The 20,972-nt window shown below is 31.5% G+C and overlaps 1 protein-coding gene across 1 annotated transcript; it reads left to right on the top strand.

Moving 5' to 3' along the window:
• The first annotated feature begins 16,869 nt into the window (after positions 1–16,869).
• LOC142619006 (DNA-directed RNA polymerase V subunit 7-like) lies at positions 16,870–19,946 on the top strand. Its single transcript, XM_075792080.1, has 2 exons — positions 16,870–17,006; positions 18,980–19,946. The coding sequence occupies exon 2, from the start codon at positions 18,996–18,998 to the stop codon at positions 19,524–19,526; it is 531 nt and encodes a 176-aa protein (XP_075648195.1). The 5' UTR covers positions 16,870–17,006; positions 18,980–18,995; the 3' UTR covers positions 19,527–19,946.
• Positions 19,947–20,972: the final 1,026 nt, after the last annotated feature.

The following is a 20,972-nucleotide window of genomic DNA, read 5'->3' as shown; positions in this document are numbered from 1 at the left end:
AGAGTAAGAGCTCTATCTTTGGATATAAATATAGTGAAAGAGCAATGATAGTTATATATTGTGTGACACAGTAAAATCGTATTTTCAAAACACGATTTCATAATTATAACTGAATCGTGTTTATTTTCGCTGACTTGTGTATGACAGTGTATAATTCAGCTTATGTAACAATAACGAGTGATAATTAAATAAGGGTGTTTAGAAATTTGAATGACAAAAGCGTCACCAGGCACACTAGACCAAATAACTAAGATCCAACTGCCACACGTACTACGTCTCTAGCAAAAAGCAGTGCTAGCTGACTGCATGCTGATTAATTGAATATTTCTTGTGGCAACTGGTGAACTTAATTTTCATTTACAAATGACTACATTTATAAAATAAGAGATCTCATCAAAGTGGCAAACAATTGAATAGTATTAGCTAGGTATTTTATTTCAAGAAACTGTAAAATCATTACATCTGTATCAAAACACGAAAAAAAAAAAATGAAGGTGCGTCATCATCCCATACATCATGGATCACAAGCATGAAGGTGAAGGATCACACACCTGCCAACTTTCAACTTATACATTTCTTGTTGATATAACTAATAATAAATCTCTTTTATATGTTAAAATTAAGGCCTAAAAAAAACTCTACATTAAATAGAGATTAATAAAAAAGGAATATTTAGTTAAAATGAATATAACTATAGAATAGCTTCACCAAGATAACATTTCTTTCTCAAAAAAAAGAAAAAGATAACATTTAATTTTAAAAGTTGTACTTTATGTCTATCTAACAAATAGAAAATTACATAATACAAATTTACATAGTTGTACTTGATATTTTTCTAACAACTAAAAACCTTTCTATTAGGAAGTAATTATGACTTTGAAAAAAAAAAGATTATATGTTAAAAAGACTCCTAATAAATATAATATAATGCATACACTATTTTATTTTTTTTTTTTTTTTTTTGGCATTTAAATATCACTTAGTGTTCATGTGAATGACCAGGGCCGGCCCTTCCACTAGGCTAATTAGGCAATTGCCTAAGGACCCCAAGTGGAAGGGGGCCCCAAAATTTTAGAAAAGAAGGGGTAAAAGGCAATATATATATATTGGTTCAGATGAATCTAAAAAAAATCCGATACATCCTTTTGATCAAAAAACAAAATTTCTGTTATATCCGATTAAACATTGGTGGCACAAAAATTTTTTGGTCTAAACAAAATGAATTGTTTCAAAAATAACATCATTATCCTCTAGACAAACCAAAATTCAACAAGATAAACTGCAAATCCGGTCTAAGAAAAAAAACCACAAAACAATCACAAATCAAAACAAATAAAAAACCTCAAATCCCTAAAATTTTTATTGTTTCTTTTTCTCACAGCTCTTGCTCTTTGCCTTTCTCATTCTTTCTCTCCACGGTCGCTGGCTGCCTGGCTCAAGCTTCCTCCGATCTAAATTATCCGATCACATCTGATTTGAAAACTCTGAACTGATTGAGGAGTGAGGACTATCGAGTGCCTTTTTTTTTTTTTTGGCTGCTGCATTTTGATTCTGCAGATGGATGAGTTTTGACTTTTAAGGTATAAGGCTTGGCTTTCTCTACTTTTTATTTGTTAAGACTGGGCCTGTTTATATTGAGTTATGGCTGGACGTTTGGGTCTTCAAGGTTTTTTGTTGTTGTTATAAGTGTAATATGATTTGTTTTGTGTTTTTTGTGGGTGGGTCTTATTAATAAGACTTGTGTGGCCATCTTGGCATCTTCTTGGCTGGGCTCGGCTTGTACTTTTGTTATGGCTATACTTAGGCTTGGTTTGGATACAGCTGAACGCGTCCAGCGTTCAGCGATTTTCAGCCTTTTTTTTTTTTTTTTTTTTTTTTTTCTTCTTCTGCGCACCGGTTTCAACCAAGGGACAAGAGTACTGTTCATCCACTATGCGGTACTGTTCACGCACTGTGTGGTTACTGTTCACTCACAGTAGCCACTGTTCATGAATTGTTTCAGCTACTTTTTTATTAAAAATGGGATCCGCGACACTATTCACACATTTAAAAATTATTTTGCTACAGTGTTTTCAGTTTTCAGCTGAATGGACCCTTAGGTAATGTTTGGATAGCAGCTGCATCCTGGCGTCCGCGTTTTTAGTTTTTTTTTTTTTTTTTTTTAACTGAGAAGTGATGTCCCGTCTACCAGTTTTTTACTGTTCACGCACTGTTCATGAATGGTTCATGGGACCCACTACCATTTTATTCAAAAAATATTAAGAATAGGTCCCATGGTACTATTCACACATTTAAAAAATATTTTACTACAGTATTTTCAGTTTTCAGTTGTATCCAAATGGACCCTTAATTTTCTTTCTTTGATTTTAATCTTGTGTTTTTATATATATATATATATATATTTTTTTTTAATTATTGGTTATATAATGAATAAATCTTTATTTCTGCAGGTTGAGATTGCTAAAAACTTTTTATTGTTTAGTGAAACTACAACAATACTTTTTATATAAATTAGGTTCTATTTCTCATTTGCTCTACACTTAAAAGTTATTTTTTATTTTAGTCTTTATAAATATATTGTTTGATTAGAAATGTCTACTAGAAAATATGCATTTGGATATGAAAAAATTAAAAAGAGGAAAAAAAAAAACTAATTGAGTCTTAAAAAGGATCGATGGATAAATTTGTTATTAGTAATAAACAAAATATAACACAAAATTTAGATGAAAATATCACAAATAAGCAAGAAATTCATCAAAAATAAATTTTAAATTAAATACATTATAATATAAAAATATTAATTTAATATTAATTTAATTAATACATAAATATAAAAAAGACCCTATTTATTTCTCGCCTTAAGCCCCAAAATATCTAGGGCCAGCCCAGTTCCCTAGAGAAAATCCAATTATTTTTTCATATATTCCTTATGTGTGTCTCATGGCTAAAGAAGTTCTCATTGTTTTCTTTACTTTCACACAAGCACATGTTGCATTCTCACTGTGCTACATAAATCCAAACCTCACAAATTTTCCTTGATATATGTACTTTAACAATATATTTGTCGTCTTCCAAAAAAAAAAAAAAAAAAAAAAAACAATATATTGTTGAGAAAACTAAAACCTTGTTGATATATGTGCTTTACCATTTATATCATTTTGGTATTAAAGCATTAGCGTGAAACTTGATATATGCTACCCCTCAAAATCCCCTCAAATTTTTTTACCTCTCACCTCAAAAAAAACATCCAAATAAAATTCATTAAACTCTTCCCATCCCCTTCCCATCCCCTTCTCAACCCCCTCTTCTCCCCTCTATTCAAAAACACGGTAAGGAAACTCAAAACTAATAAAGTTAATTTTCCGTCATCAAGAAAAATCGCGTAACTAAGCATGTCACATTATAAATTTGAGGCAATTAATTACCCAATCCAAGACTAGCATTTAGATTTTAGAGCCATAAGGGCAGGAAGCGAACATGAAATTAACATCATAATTTCAACGAAACCGCTTCTCTTCATTAATCTTATGATGCTTCTCAAAGAAGGACAATGGTGACAGAATTACCATTTTTGCATTTCCAGTTTTCTTATGTATATAGCTCATATTCTGATTTTCCATTTTAGTTCCACTCTTCAAGAATATGTTTCTAGTACCTAATTGTACTACATTATTGAAAGGATGCTGTGGTAGATATGCTTCATAATATCCATCATATAAAAAATAGAAGTCCGGTGGAGCAGTTAAAACTGGACCATGCATGCATGCATGCATAAGCACCTGACACCGCTAGTGTTTTCTTCCTGGATATCCTTGCAGCTAGTGAAGTGGCAAATAAAGCTTCTGAGTCAAAAGAAGTTCATTGATAATCAAAGGCCTACTTAATATAGGTTTGGGTCTAATAATATTCTATTAACCACTCATTATTTATAACTATTCCATCCAATACTTCAACAAAAAGCATGCTATAGAGATGGAAAGAAAATGAATTTAAAAGCCACAAAACCAGAAGCAATGTACAATTCATACTTAATTGTAACTCAAAAGTCAAAATAAATGGGTGGCATCATATCCATGATTAAAAAATATCTGATGTCAGGGTTGGAATTCATATTTGGTAGCTCAAGACATGAACAAACCTAATTTGGTAAACGTCTGTTATTGTTGTCTGGAAACCCTTTTAATATATATATAAAAGTAATGAAACTAATGCACTTATTATAATAACCAATTATATATAGAAAGCAACAGTATGTCACCTTATATCACTATTTAAATCTATAGCACAGTTAAGTAGAAAGAGTTTGACTTATTTTCAGTATTTTTTTAATTGAACATATCATTTTATTTTAAATATACAATGATAAGTGGTAATGGGTTTTAATCTCCACTTTTTATTTAGTTAGTGAATGATGTGACAGTTTCTCATTAAAACAAAAGGAGATTCATTTTAAAAAAGTACTAGAGGTAAGTCAAACCTAGTTACAAATTCATACCTCACCAAATTGAAATGCATTGGCGTGCAATGCTGATAGGAGGCCAAACACAACATAAAAACTTGGTGATTTTGAGAAAGCAAGCATAATACGTTGCAGAATTATTTTTTTTGAATAATTCAATTTTTACAAGCAGGTCAGCATAGATGAATTGAGATATGGTGACACAACATTTTTTGAAAAACTAAGACATAACATGATAGAGATACGACAATTATTTAATTAATAAATATTTATTGTTAGGTATATTTTATATGTTTTTGGGCATTATTTTAGGTTCTAAAATTAAGTAACAACCATCAAAATTAGTGAAAATGTTGAGACTTTGGTATAGATTGGCAAACCGTGAACTAAAGTGTGTATTGTAAGTGTAATGGAAGTGTGCTTTGCGGTCAAGATAAATGCCCAGGTTTTTGCATATTAGTTTCGAGGTTCAATAGGTTTGATAGCTCTCGTTAGCTAATCATTAATCAAGACCTTAAGTTTTCGACTGATCGAGATTTAATTCAATTGATTGAGTTGCATATATCAAATATAATCATTCATCCCATCCAAACCATTCAAGTGTCTAGAGGTTTGTGCAACAGAGGCTATGTATATTGTGATGCTCCAATTTGATTGATTGTGTGATGTGTGATGAGTCTCACATCGGGTATTTACTGGGTAGATCTGGGATTTATTAACAACTACAAAGAACCACAATTGTAACTAGTCATTTTGAGGTGTAGTGCAGATGTGGCTAGCATTTTTCTTTGAGTCATTACATATAGTATCAGAGCTTTAGGTTGGATCCTTAGGCATTAATTTATGAAACTAAATAGTGTGAGGAGTATAAATTAGGCATTTGGGGGTACGTTGTATAATATATACACTAAATGAGTTTCTGACATTTTTTTAAAACATAAAATTAGAAATTTGATAACATGTTAGTTTGTCATGTGCATAATGAACAGAGATTAGAATGCCACCTTGTAGCAAAAAAACTGGGAACACTCCCAACAACTTTGGCAATGGTAGGAATCAGCAAGATGGGAATCGAGAATTTAGGCATGACCAAGGCCAGCCACCAAAGATGATCCAGATGATGCAGACCTTGGTTGGAGTGGTCCAACAACAGGCCACTACTGGAGATAATTTGGCTAGGATGATGGAGCAACGCCGAGGTCATCATGGTGGGATGATTGAATTCAAGAGGTTGTCTCCTCCAACTTTTGAGGGGACTACTGAGCCTATGGAAGCAGAAAAATGGATCACTGAGATGGAGAAAGTATTCAAAGTTTTTGAATCCTCTGAGGGTGAGAAAGTGGCTTATGCTGCCTATATGTTGCGTGGAGATGCTTATGACTGGTGGCGGCTAGAAGAAGACAAACGTGGCCAAGAGACTAAGTCTTGGACCTGGGAGCTATTTAAGTCTGTATTCTATGAGAAATATTTTCCTAAGAGTATTCGTTTTCAGAAGGAGCCTTAATTAATTATTCAAGGAAAAGCGCTAGTCACATCTACACTATACCTCAAAAGGACTAGTCACAATTGAGGCTCCTTGTAGTTGTTAATAAAGCCTAGATCTACCTAATAAATACCCAATATGGGAATCATCACACAACCACACACATCACACAATCAATCAAATTAGGGTATCACATATATATAAAAGAACCTCCTAGTGAATGTGAGAAAGACTTTTGGAGAGCCGAGAGCCTCTTATTGTACTTCTAGGGTTCTTATGTCTCAAGCTCTCAAAAAGCATCTATCAGATATCAAGTTTCAAGGATTTGGGGGTGTAGAAATTGTTGCCTCAGTTATAATATCAAGTTGCCAAAACAAGATCTTCAAGTGGGTACTTGAAGTTGTGAATAAAAGGTCCACATATAACATAGTCTATTATTGAAGAGTCTGTAAATTCAAAGTTACGTTGGGTAATATTAGTAAGTACTACTGGGTTGTGGCAAACTAGAATATGGTTATTCTATTTGTAAAAACGTCAATTTATTAGTGGATTTGTTTTTGCCTATAAGGTCGGTGGTGAAGCCCACGTAGTGATTTTTTTTATTTGGATAGTTTTCCATGGGTTTTTCTTTGCATCATTATATTGTGTGTTGTTTATCAATTTCTGCTATTATTTATTGTTTGCCCAATATTGTTGTTGTTCACATTTACCAAAGCCTCAAACATAATTTGACTAATTAATCACTAGACTTTAAATTGGCTATCTTGCATAATCGGGGTCTAAACTAACTAATAGAATGGAATCCCATTCTAGCTAAGGATTCTTGTGGTTCCGAAGGATCCAACTACAGGAGAACCAGGAATAGAAAGCCCCCCTTCCTCCTAGTTCTATGGTCTTAAGAATGCTGGTTTTAAGAATAAGTGAAACATGAGTCTAACCAATCACTATTACATGTAAAGTTAGCGTTAAGTTAATGATTCGGGTTGTAGGAAATCAAAGACAATAATAGTGCAACTCACTAATTTAAGTACATGGAGATCACATTGTCGATGAAACAAAACTATAGATGAGTGCCTTATAATAGCTTGTGTGAATGAGCATGTAGTTGAGATCCAGGATTGCTACATAGAAATCTCGTAACACGCACTCTAACGGGTTTTTGTCTTCAAGTTCCAAGAAATAAAGAGTGAAGAGAGAAGAATATAAAAAAAAATTTGGTCATCTTACCAAAAAGTGACAATATGACAGTTGATGTAGTCATAATTTTAAAAATCAGACCAAACAAAAAACTAGAGAGGTGATTGGTTCTCATTTCTTTGGTAAGATTAAAATCAAAAGACTCAAAACGATGATGTTATAAATAAATGATTAATCACTATATAATTATTGAGATAAATAAGAAAATTTTATATCTAGTAATTTCTATTAAAAATTATCTAAACAACTTTATAATAAATCTTTTATTATATTCTAAAAATTATTGAATCTTTTGCTAATGCCATTGATTGACTATAAAATTAAAATTTGTTATTATTTTTGTCATTTTTAATATTTCAGTTATATCTATCACTAGCTGCTATTCTTCTCCCTTGTTATTATCTCGATTTCCAACTTGTTTGTATTTTTTATTAATCATGCCATCTGATCCATTAAGATTGTTTTTTTTATTATAAAAAATATAAATATATGTTCATTTACTAGGAAAAAATTTGTGAAAAATAAATGGTAAAATTTGATGCTTTTTTTTTTTTTTTTTTTTTCGAAATCTCTAAAGTCATGTGTGAATTTTCTTTTGAGTTTACAATTTTGTATTTTGATTTATAGAAGTAGTCGGCCAAATATTTAAACTGAAAATATATGTATATTGGATTAAACAACAAAGCAATATAAACATGAGCATAACTATAAACACAAACTTAAACATGAAAAAAAAAAACTAATGAGATTTTCAATTTTTTAAAAATCACTTCTTGGTTTTAATGTATAATAAATATAAAATATAAAGGATAAAACTAAATCAAAATATTGATGTCATTGTAATTTTATTGATAATCTCGATCACAAATAAGAGATATATATATATATATATATATTTGCTATTTCTTTCATTAAGAATTATATTCTGATAATTGCCTTAAAAATAATTTAATAAACCGAGTGTAATGAGTTAATATTATTAATATAGTAATCATTTTTTTAGAGTATTAATATATTAATCATTGAAAACATAAATTGATTAAAATTTTTCTTTGTAGAAGCAATCCTTGAATTCTTAACATAGAGATGTATCAAATAGCATATTGTGGATTTGAGGGCAGTTTTATTGCTATATCAAATATGGGTGCTTGATCTTCTTTGTAGCATGGTTATTAACATTTTAATTAACTTATTCTTCTAGTATATGTAGTTCATTCCTTATAAATGCTATCATTTCTACTGATAAACTGTTTCTTAGTTCTTCATTAAATTCCTGAAATGACATTCCCACTACTTAAATGATTGAGAAAGTTATAGCTGCAGACTATTCACCATGGCCAAAAGGTGGAAAGAAGTTGAATAGGGTGCCAATTGCCATTTTTTATTTATTAAAATGTAGTTAGAGAAAATGCACTATTTGTTGATAAAGCAAGTCATTTTGATTAATCAACTTCTCAAAAGCGAAAGTTGGTTTTTGTCTTTCTTTCAATATATACATGGAAATTTGGTAGTCTTGCTTGCTAATATATGATACTCTTTCATGTAGGTGCTTTTGTGAAAACTCTAAAGTCATATACACACATTTCCTTCATGGTTAACATCCTATACTTTGATTTATAATAATATTTGGTCAAATCTTTAAACAAAAAATATGTGTTACCTTAAAACAAAACATGAGATAAACATAAGCATCAACATAAACATAAATATAAACAAATATGTAAATAAAATAATGAGATTTTTAGTTTCTACATTTATCATTGTTTGGTTTTAAGCATATGTAACACAAATAAAATATGAAAAAGAAAAAGAAGAAGGCAAAATTTTTTAAATAATTATATATAAAAAAAAATGGTGTTAAGCATAAATTAAATAAGTAAAAATTTGTTCAGATGAATAAATGTAGTTATGTATTAAGAAATTTGTGTAGAAGCTTTATATAAAGTCAAACTTTGTAAGAAAGAAAAGCTGTAAAAACGAAGAGCTAAGTTGATCACTCTCACTCAGTCTCAGTCACCAGAAAATCAAAGAAAGCAAGGGGGAGTCATAATAAGTTTGCCAATGCTAATGGGCAATGGCATTAGGCACTTCCACTAATGCAAACAACGACAGTGTTGTTGAAGCGGTAGCAAAGAACATAAGGCGGCGACGCTAGCTATGTTGCGACGAATGGGAGTGGGAGGTGGTGTTGAAGAACTGAGTTGATACACAAGTTGCACTATTTCTGTTATTGAGTTCTGATTGAAACAACATGAAGAAATCTTGGTGCAAACTTCACTTTCTTCCTACTACTTTCCTAGTTGGAGTTTTTGGGTAATTCATTTCGATTTCTTCCATTAATATTTCAAAGACTAATGGTCTGTTTGGTCTTTGGGGTGCTTTGCATATTTGCACCAAAAACATCATTTGTCATTGCCTTTTAACTCAGACATGTATGCTAGTTGCTACTGTTCATTCATAATTATATTTTACTGCTTCCTCACAAGACTACCAAACCTTCAAGCAGTAAAAAGGTTTAAACTGAAAACTAATTACAACATGCAATTGTTTACAACCATACAAATTAACAAATTTGTATATCATGAAACGTTTTGGGAATTGATTCTAGAGTGTTATAAAGTAAAAAATGACATCTTAATGAAATAGTTTCAAGACAATAGAGAGAGATCTACTTCCGAAAAAAATAAAATCTTCAAGATAATTTAATTTAGGACATAGGCAAAATAAACATCTTGTGATTGAGATAGCACATCAATGCTCCTACTCCTTGACTTTGTTATGTCCTAAGCCACATGGAAGATAATTATGTAGCAACCGATGAAGTTTGAATTTGAATAATAGATTAGCAATAGTAGATTAGGTTGTTATTGTTTCAAATTTGTATTTGATAGAAGTTAGTTCCTATTTGTTAGGATAGTTATCTCATTATGAGTATTTTCTATGTACTGTAAAGGAAAGAATGAAATTTAAGCAGAAAATTAATCAAAAAATTCTAGTCTCCCTCTAAGTTCAAGAGGCTAATCACCTTGAATTAACTAATCTATATTTTAATTATCCTGAGTTACAACAGACTTTTACGATATGTTTTGAACACATTTAAAATAAGGAGGCTTATATCCATATAACACGAAGTACAGTTTGAAAGGCAACTAGATTCAATGGAATTGAATTTGCTCCCTGGTATACTAATGATGCATTTGTCCCAGTAGACATTTATGGGCCTTGTCGCCATCTCTCCAACCTCTAGCTCTTTGCTCTTCTTGCTGCTCAAGTATCAAAAACTTAAAATTTTGATAAATATGATAAAATTTTAATTTATTAAGTCTACTTCATAATAATTGTTACTTATTATTAAATTAAGATACGAATAAATTTTTAGTATAAGTGGGATTTGAATCTCAAATCTCTTGCTTATCGATAAAAAAAAATTACTAGCTATGCTAACTAAACTCAATGTGGGCACCAAAAGCTTAATTCATTCCAATCACATAAATTGAACGTAAAACTTGTTACCGAGTACTAACACGACATGCACATACGCTATTATTGACAAATTAATAATAACTACCAAAGAGTCAATTCTATGACAAGCTAAATCAATGTACAAAAGTTGCTACTCGGCCCATTAAATAGATTTCGGCCTCAATAATGGGCTTTTTTATTTATTTATAATTTAGTTCTATTTTTTTTTACACTGGTTCAGTCTAAACAAATAACGAATTCAAAAACAAAAGACCCATTTTGCTTTCGGTCAAAAAAATACAATACTTACTTGCTCACTCTCAAGTGCAGTAGATCGTAGCAATAAAATTTTCGGAGTACCAAAATCGAACCACAAGGAGCACGGTAAATTCAAAAATAATATAATTAAATAACAATTTGGGAGAAGAAGAAAAATACTATTGCTTGGTGATTGTTAACAAGAATAATAATAAAAACTTATTTAAATCAATAATGTAAATACTAGGGCATCGGGGTGTTTTCCTATATCGATATGAGATTCTTTGTAATCTAAGAAAATATATATTTCATATTTGATTGTTCTTATACAATTAAAAACTTATGATTTGGTTGAACTGAGACAATTCAGAACGTATGATAACCTCGACTAATAATGCGATTAGAATAGTTTTCAGAAAAACTCAGTCACTTTGAAACGTGATTTCTATTTGAAACTATTAGAAATTCATCTAAACAATAAGAAAAACATGATTGAACTTATTGAAAACATGGAAGAACTAATACATCAAAAGAAATCTAATTGAACAATCAAATATGTTGTTGATAAAATCTTAGAAAGAATCACATTAAATATTCATACCGTATAGAAGAAACATAACCCCTAGCCCTAGCAAAGAGTTTAGGCTACCATTAAAGAAAGAAAAATACAAGGTTTTCTCTACCAAAATTCGTTCTCCACAGCCTCCCTTCAAAACCCTAATGTCTAAGTGTCCCAAAGAAAATAAAACTTTTACTATTTTTATTTCTGTCTAGGTTTACAGATGTAACTTATGAGTTACTTTCAGCCTTCAAAAATTGAGAATTACGAAAAACTAAAAACTAGAAAGTTGTAGATATTTAAGTTACGGTTCCAACCCATCTGGCCTTGTATCAATTGGATTTTTGAGGAGAGAGATATGCCTTAAATACTGATCAGTGCTCAAATCAGATTTTTCCTTTTCAGATTCTGCCTCTTTGATTTCTTTTCTTATTTGAATCTTCCAATCATGGTATACAATCCAAGCACTCCAACTGCACCTCCTTAGACATTTAAGCATGGTCCTTTAGCTCCACTTTAATTCTAGTTTGGCCTCCATTCTCTCACAAATTCCTGTAAACTCATATTTCTCACATGATTTTCTAAAAGTAGAAAATTACACACAGTAAATGACATCTTATTCAAGAAATTATGTAAAGATAAAAAATAGGAACTACTGCAAATCATGACATAATTATACAAATTAAGCATAGTAATACGAAGATAACGCCTACAAAAATATATAACAAGTATACATTTTAAGGCGTTATCAATATCCCTTAGGAAGTCTAAGAATAAAGAGCTCTCCTCAAATTCTCTCCATTACCAATTCCTCCACCTCATACGCACTGAACATTCTCACCTCTGCCCCTTTTTCCTTTGTACCTACAAGGTAATTTTCTCTCTTCATTTATATATTTTTCAAAGCAAAACTACTTAGGGGGTTTTTTATTTTTGTGAATTTCTCTATTGAGTATTTCAACCTTGAACAAGAACATTGATTACATTGTTTTGTTGTTACGAATATTACCTGTAATCTTATGCACTTTTGTTCCTTTTGTATGTGAAAGTGTTTTATACCACATGCATTTACATGGGTTAGCATTCATTCACTAAGAAAGGCCATAATGCCATTGTTAAAATTTACTATGAGTTTGAGGGTTTTAGGGAAGTTGAAGTTTTTCTTATTTATTTTTTAAACAAGATAGCAATTCTACTCTAACCTAATTTAAGTATATATGTGTGTGAAACTTCATCTATGAGACTTGAATCTCGGCCTTCACCCCCCCTCCTACCACACTCCATAAGCCTTACATTTATGGAGTGACCATCACACTAAGGGTGTGCAATTCAAAAAATTTTGCATTTTTAAATGTTTAGAACAAATGGGTCTTCAAAATTTAGTTCAATGCTTGAGTTACATAATTGTACCAAAAACATTTTAGGTTTTTTTTCTTACTGGGTTAAGACTGAAGTTTTCCTTTGCTGGTTCTATGTTCTGCGAGTTGAGTTTAGGCTTTACTATTGATGATGCAAAAAAAAAAAATCAGTAGACTGAATACTCTGGGTTTCAATGGGCTAATAGTTGTTTAGAAGGCCTAAAAAAAAAAGACACAAGATCAAAGATGACCGAATTGGCCAAAAACCCTCCGATGCTTAAGTTAGTTTTTCTCTCTAGAACTCACTTTTGAATTGCCGTGTAATGTAGGATTTCATTTTAGAATTTTCATTGTCAGAAGACTCATTTCATTGTCAGAAGACTCATTAGTGTCACTGCTCTAGGCCTTCAGTGCCATGCTCTTGCCCTTACTAGATTTTCCAATCCTTATCAAAGCTAACTCATAGGTCTGCAAATTGCCAACCAGCTCTGTCAGAGGAATCTTGTCGATGTCCTTTGATTCCTTAATCGCAGTAATCTTGGCATGAAATCTCTCAGGTAGATATCTGAGCACCTTTCTAACAATCTTGGGTTCGAGAATGGTTTCCCCAAGATTAAAAGTTGAGTTCACTATGTTCTTGAGCTTGGCGTAGAACTCATCTAACAACTCATTCTCCTCCATTTTGATCTCTTCAAAGCTAGTGGTGAGCCTCTGAAGTTTTGAATCATTGACAAACTTGGTTCCTCTATAGGTTGTCTGGAAAATGGTTCATGCTTCCTTCGTAGTTTCAGTAGAGGATATCTTCTTGAATTCCTCATTTGTGACCACATTGAATAAAGCGTTCAATGCCCTGCTGTTGAAGTTAGTCGCCTTGATCTTAGTATCATCCCAATTGGCAAGCGCTTCCTTTGGCTTGATCCAGCTTATCTCCACAGCTTACCACACTTTCTCATCTAATGATTATAAGAAAGCTCTCATGCGTACTTTCTAGTATGCATAGTTAGTACCATCAAATAAATGAAGTATGATAAGAGACTGTCCTCTATCCATGACAAATAGGGTCAATGGATCACACAGCAAAAATTAAAATCTAATCAGAGTGTGCCTGCTCTAATACCACTTAATAGACCAAAAAAGTATTGACCCATTGTGATAAATTAACCAAATAATTTAGCCAAGTGAATTAATTAAGTTAATTAACATGCAATAGCATGGTAGCACGAACAAATTACCAACTAAGTAAAAATGCAGCGAAAATTAAAGTTAACACAGCGATTTGTTTACGAATGGAGAAAAACTCCAAGGCAAAAACTCCAAAGCAAAAACCCTACTAGGTGATTTTAAGGTCACCACTCCCGAAAATTTATTATTATCACAACAAGCGGTTATAAGTAAATGAATTTCAATACCTTATACCAACCTACAGTTGAACCTTTACCCCAATACCCAATTAGATTTGTTCTGTAGTGACAATCTCTCATTTTTAATGCACGGCTCTCAGTACATGACTAACCAATCAATTCGTAGATCCCAGTATGCGGCTTACTCACCAACTTGAGAAAAATGTTGGTTGCAAAATTCTTCAGTTCATCAACACGATGAAGATCACGAAACTCCTTGGTTACAAAACCTAATGGCGTACAAACACAGTAGCTTCTTCAAGAAAAAGATGAACTAAGACAAATTTTGTCTTCGATCATAATTTGCATGAATAAAACTTTGCTTCACACTCGCGCAACCTTTGACGGCCCTTAAAATAATCCTTATATATATATGTTTAGGGTTGTGAGAAAAGAAAATCTAAACATGTACCACGGATTGGAATGAAGTCTGAATTTAAAATTTGATTTTCATAAATCTCAATAGATAACTTATCTATTGAGCAGCTGCTGAGTATCGGACAAAAGCTTCCTTTTAAACCTCGATAGCTATTATCTGTCGAGCTAACTGTCGAGTTTTAAAATCCAACACTTATTCACTTGATTCCTAGACAGATTTGCATGACTTTAACACTTGAACTTGAAACCTTGTTCCTTGAAGTGTTAAACATATCCTAAATCTACCCAATTGCAAGTAAAGTGTGTTTTGTTAAAGGATTAGCCAATTCTAAATGACATATGTTCCTTACATGATTTACATATGTCCTAACAAATTATATCTGTCGCTAGTTGTTATTCTTCTCCCTTGGAATTATCTCTATTTTCAATTTTTTGTACTTTTTTTTTTATTAATCATGCCATCCATTAGGTTTTTTTTTTTTAATAAAAAAAATAGAAATATATGTTCATTTACTAGGAAAAAAATTTGAAAAAAAAAATTGATGATATTTGTTTTGTTTTGCGAAATCTCTAAAGTCATGTGTGAATTTTCTTTTAAAGTTACAATCTTGTAGTTTGATTTATAAACCTAGTTGGCCAAATATTTAAACAAAAAATATACGTATTTTGGCTTTAAAAACAAAATAGTATAGTCATGAAAATATAAACATGAGCATAACTATAAACATAAACATAAACCTATATAATAATAATAACAACAACAACAACAATAACAACGAGATTTTTAATTTTTTTTAAACATCACTTCTTGATTTTAAATATATAATACATATAAAATATAAAGGACAAACTAAATCAAAATATTGATGTCATTGTAATTTTATTGATCATCTTGATCACAAATAAGTTATTTTTATTGCTTGCTATTTCTTTTATTACGAGCTATATTTTGATAACTATCATAACAATAATTTGATAAATAAAGTGTAATGAGTTAATATTGTTAATATATTAATCATTGAAAACATAAATTAATTAAAAATTTTCTTTGTAGAAGCAATCCTTGGATTCTCAACATGGAGATGTATGCAATAGCATATTGTGGATTTGAGGGCAATTTTATTGTTATATCAAATTTGGGTGATCTTCTTTTTAGTATTTGTTTTTTGGGTGAATGAAGTTTTTAGTTTATTCCTTACCACTGATGGATTTTTTACATATATTTTAAAAGGGTTTCTTTATTGATTTTTAAGAACTACCTTCTAACCAGTTAAGGAAGTCAACACTTAAATGATTCAGAATGTTATAATGATTGAGAAAATGCACTATTTGCTAGTAAAGCAAGTCATTTTGATTAATCAACTTCACATTTGCAAGCTCTTCACTTCATTATCAAAATGTCATACAATCATATATTTAATTTGACATTTTGTGTTCATCAAAAAAAAAAAATATTGACTTTTTGTGTGTCCAATTAATAGTTATGATTGTTCCTCATTGTCATTGTTTCTAATCATGCCATCCATTTGGATTTTTCCATAAAATAGAAATATAGATCTAGTTTATCTACCAAGAGAAAATTGTTAAAAATAAAAAGTGTAAGTTGTTAGTTCTTTCTGTCAATATATACATGTAAATTTGTTAGTTTTACTTGCTAATATATGATGCTCTTTCATGTAGGTGCTTTTGTGAAAACTCTGACATCATATACGTACATTTCTTTCAAGGTTAATTAACATCCTATACTTTGATTCATAATAATATTTGGCCAAATAGTTAGACAAAAAAAATTTATGTGTGCTACTTTAAAACAAAACAATATAAACATAATCATCAACATAAACATTAATGTAAACAAATATATAAATCAGATAATAAGATTTTTAGTTTTACCTTTATCATTGTTTGGTTTTAAGCATATGTAATACAAATAAAATAAGTTTAATGTTGAATTGATCAAGTTTAAGCATTAACTTAAATTTAAATTATCAGAAGCAGACGATATAGGTTGAAACTCAATATAAAAAAAAAAAAAAAAAAAAGTAACATATACATACTATTATTATTATTGACAAATTATTAATAAATAATAACTACCACTTCCACTACCATAGTACCATACTACCATGTATTGTTGAAAGAGTCAATTCTATGACAGGCTAAATAAGTGTACAAAAGTTGCTATTGGGCCCATTAAATTTGTCCTCAATAATGGGCCTTTTTTTTAACACTGGCTCAGTCTCAACAAATAACAAAATCAAAATCAAAAGATAAAAACAAAACCAAAAGACCCATTTGCCCTTCGGCCCAAAAAAAAAAAGAAAAAAAAAAAACCCCTCTAAGAAGTCGAAGAACAAAGAGCTCTCCTCAGCTTCTCTCCATTACCAATTTCTCCAACTCATACGCACAGAACACTCTCACCTCTGCACCTTTTTCCTCTGTACCCCACAAGGTGATTTTCTCTTTTCATTTATATATTTTTCAAAGCAAGACTACTTAGAGGTTTTTATTTTTATTTTTTATGTTCGTGGTTTGTGAATTTCTCTATTGGGTATTCAACCTTGAACTAGAACATTGATTACATTGTTGTTTCGATTATTCCCTGTAATCTTATGCAAATTTTTTCCTTTTTATGTGAAATTGTTTTTATGTCATATGCATTTGCATGGGTAAGCATTCATTCACTAAGGAAGGCCATAATGCCAATGTTAAAATTTGCTATGAGTTTGAGGCTTTTGGGGAAGTTGAAGTATTTTAATTTAGGTTCAGCTGTGAATAAATTCTGCACTTTTAAATGTTTAGAAAAAATGGGTCTTCAAAATCCAGCTCAATGCGTGTGTTACATGATTGTACCAAAACATTTTAGTTTTTTTCTTAATGGGTTGAGACTGAAATTTTCCTTTGCTGGAAGGGTTTTTTTTTTGGTAGACAAAGTTCAGTATTTTTCTGGGTTTTATGGGTATTTAAAAGAAATGAAAGTTTTGTTTGATATATTCTAACGGGAGTGATGACTGATGAGTAGTGCTTGGGGCTGTATATAAACTGAGTTGTTTATGGTGAACTTGGGCTTAGCTTGGGAAAAAGCTTCTTTATGTTTGCTTATTTACCAAATGAGTCGAACTCAAGCTCAGTTAGACTCGACTATTAAAAGAGTCATGCTCCAACATTATAATGTGTTTGTGAACAAACGCATCAGTATGAGGCTTGATTCTTGCATACATAATATTATGTTTTACATGCATAAATGTATAGAAATATACTTCTGTAAACTTGAGATTTGATTGTGTATGGTTGTAAAATATTCATAAGATATATATATATATATATATATATATATATATATATATATATATATATATATATGTATGTGTGTGTGTGTGTGTGTGTGTGTGTGATAACATAAGCTCCAACATTATGTTAATTTGTTAAGCTTTTCAAAATTAATTCAAATAAAAGCTATATGCTGCCACCATACCACCTACAGCACCTGACTGGCTCTTCTACTGCATTGCAGAGTTATTATCATAACTATTATCCTATGAGGCCATGACCCTTTTCATAGGATGGGAATTACTTCTCATGAAGAAGAATTTACTAGTTAGAATCTCACATCCACCCTCCCATTGGTTCCAAAATTCATGAGAAAAACATCACCATTGTCATAGTAAATCACTGGCATCACCCACATGGCTGTGCCACTCTGTAACAACACCACACTACAATACATACATTTTTTTTTATAGGAAATCTTGATTCATTCAACTGAAATTGAAGTACAACAAGGTTTAAATACAATACCAAAACACTAGGTATAGTCACTTTGGAGAAGGTGTTGCACAAAGGGAAGGGCGACGCCTTTCTGAACCTGAGAAATACCTTTACATTTAGCAAACTTAGCTAGTTCATGTGCTACCCTGTTGTATTCCCTTTTCAGATGACTAATCTTCCAACTGCTGAAGGACTGGAGGTGGCTCCTGATCCACACTACAATTATGACCATAGATGTTATTTTTACCAATTCTATTGTACCACTTTTTAAGATCACCACTGCCACCATGTTGCCCTGTTTAAGCTGTTGTAATATATTACTGTTGTGTGCTTCTGTTTATACAATGCTGTAATTGATAACATGGTATATGATTTTTTAAAATGATTTATAACATGTTTTATGATACATGAGATTCACAAATATTTGCAAAATTTTGTTTTTACTCTTGTTTGTTTGCTTCAAATCTTGTGGTGTTTTACAATAAAATCTTCAGAATTTTGAATACATTGGTTTCTTTCAGTTGATTGTATGGTTAATCCTCTCAACCATTAATTTCATTTACATGATTGACTTCTCAAAATAGAGGACACCTTCACTAAATTTATATTGATTTAGCATACTCATAGATACTGTATTATTCTTTTGATTTATGACAGGTGTAAGGAAAACAAAATGTATATGAAAGTACAGTTGCCCTGGAATGTTATAATCCCTGCTGAAAACCTGGATGCAAAAGGATTGATGCTCCAACGGTCAATTATTGTACGCCTGATGGAGAACTTTGCTACCAGAAAGGCCACCAAGGACCTTGGATATTTTCTTGCTGTGACTACTCTGGAGAGAATAGGAGAGGGTAGAGTCAGACAGCACACTGGAGATGTACTGTTTCCAGTCGTTTTTAGCTGCATCACCTTCAAGCTGTTCAGAGGAGAGATTTTAGAGGGTGTTGTCCACAAGGTGCTGAAGCACGGGGTCTTCTTGAGATGTGGGCCTGTAGAAAACATTTATCTCTCATATCTGAAAATGCCAGATTACCGTTATGTGCCTGGGGAGAATCCAGTCTTCTTAAGTGACAAGCTGTCGAAGATTGAAAAAGAAGTTGTGATCCGTTTCATTGTGATTGGAACGAAGTGGCTGGAGGTAGAGAGAGAATTTCAAGCATTGGTCAGTTTGGAGGGCCATTATCTTGGGCCAATTTCTTAGTGTTAGTGATACTCCCTTTGCATGTGTTTGGTTATAATTAAGTATCTGGCATGTTAATATATGGTTCCATTAGTGGCTGTGCAAATGTGTTGTTATTTAGTTAGCAGGGACCTTTCTTTGTTAGTGATGGTCTTTTGGCAACAGAAGTGCCAGTCTTCACATTGTTTCTTTGATGCAAACCAAGGCTAACTTCTTGTTAAGCCTTGACAGGTCTGTGCTGTGTTTTGTTTGAACCAATAACACCATTTTCCCATCAAGGACCTGCTACTTGCAGTTGCATGCATGGAAACTTTATTCCCTTTTGTCAGCAACCCTTCGGTATATGTCCAACTGTGGGCGTTAGCTACTATCTATGTCTTCAAGTGTAAGGTCACAGGCTTAGGCCATATGATAATAAAGCTTTAGCTTTAGCCCCAAAAATACCAGTATGAACTATGAACTATAAAAGGTTAAACTTCAAACTTCTTGGTACCACATGTCCTTTTTTTTTTTAATTTTTTAAAATTTTTATAATAAGTCACGATTTCATTAAATAAAAAGAAAACAAACATCCCTCCTCGCCTCCTCTAAAACAACAGGAGAATAAGAGTGCTTATTACAACAAAACAAAAGGCCTATTAGCAGCAGAAAATTCAGACAGTACAGCATGACCATATGGATTAGGAGAAACAATCATTGCATGAAAACCTTCTTCTTCTTCTTTTTATAGGTAAGAATAATTTTATTATTATAAAAAAAAAATACTACTCCGTTCACAGGGGGCATGAAATGTAATATTTACACGGGATCGTATCAAATCTGAAGTTTTATGTTGGTCTTTGTTTTCAAATTGGAAAAATGTTATTCAATATGAAGGTTGCTAGACAAGCTGGAATATCATTTCTCAGCTAAATTATACAAGGAAGCTGAGGAATCTAATTAGTGCACTTTTTCTTCTTTGGAACCATTGGAAGGTCACTGCAATTAATCAAGGGGCACCTTCCACGAATAGCAGAAATGTTTAAACCGAAAACTAATTACAACATGCAACAGTTTACACCTATACAAATTAATTCATCAAGAAATGATTTGGAATTGATTCTAGAGTGCTATAAATGTAAAACGACATCTTAATGAAACAGTTTTAAGAAAATGGAAAGAGGTCTACCACAAAACATCTTCAACATAATTCAACCAAGGACACAGGCAAAATGAACAACATCTTATGATTGAGATAGCACATCAATTAGATTTTGGTCTAAAAAAGGGCTTCAGTCTCAACAAATAACAAAGCGATGCCCAAGTTCATTTTGCTCTTCGGCCCATTAAATCAAAGACTGAAAGAACAAAGACCTCTTTAAATTTTTTAAAAAAAAACTGGGTTTCGGTCCGAAACATTAGGTGTAAATAACTAAATATAATTTTTTTAAAATATTTTTTTATATCATATTTAAAGAGAGAATCCTA

The sequence above is a fragment of the Castanea sativa genome, chromosome 12, assembly GCF_040712315.1.
Source record: "Castanea sativa cultivar Marrone di Chiusa Pesio chromosome 12, ASM4071231v1".
Classification (NCBI taxonomy): domain Eukaryota; kingdom Viridiplantae; phylum Streptophyta; class Magnoliopsida; order Fagales; family Fagaceae; genus Castanea; species Castanea sativa.
Note: the sequence above shows the minus strand (reverse complement) of the source record. Positions and strands in the feature narration are given on the sequence as shown.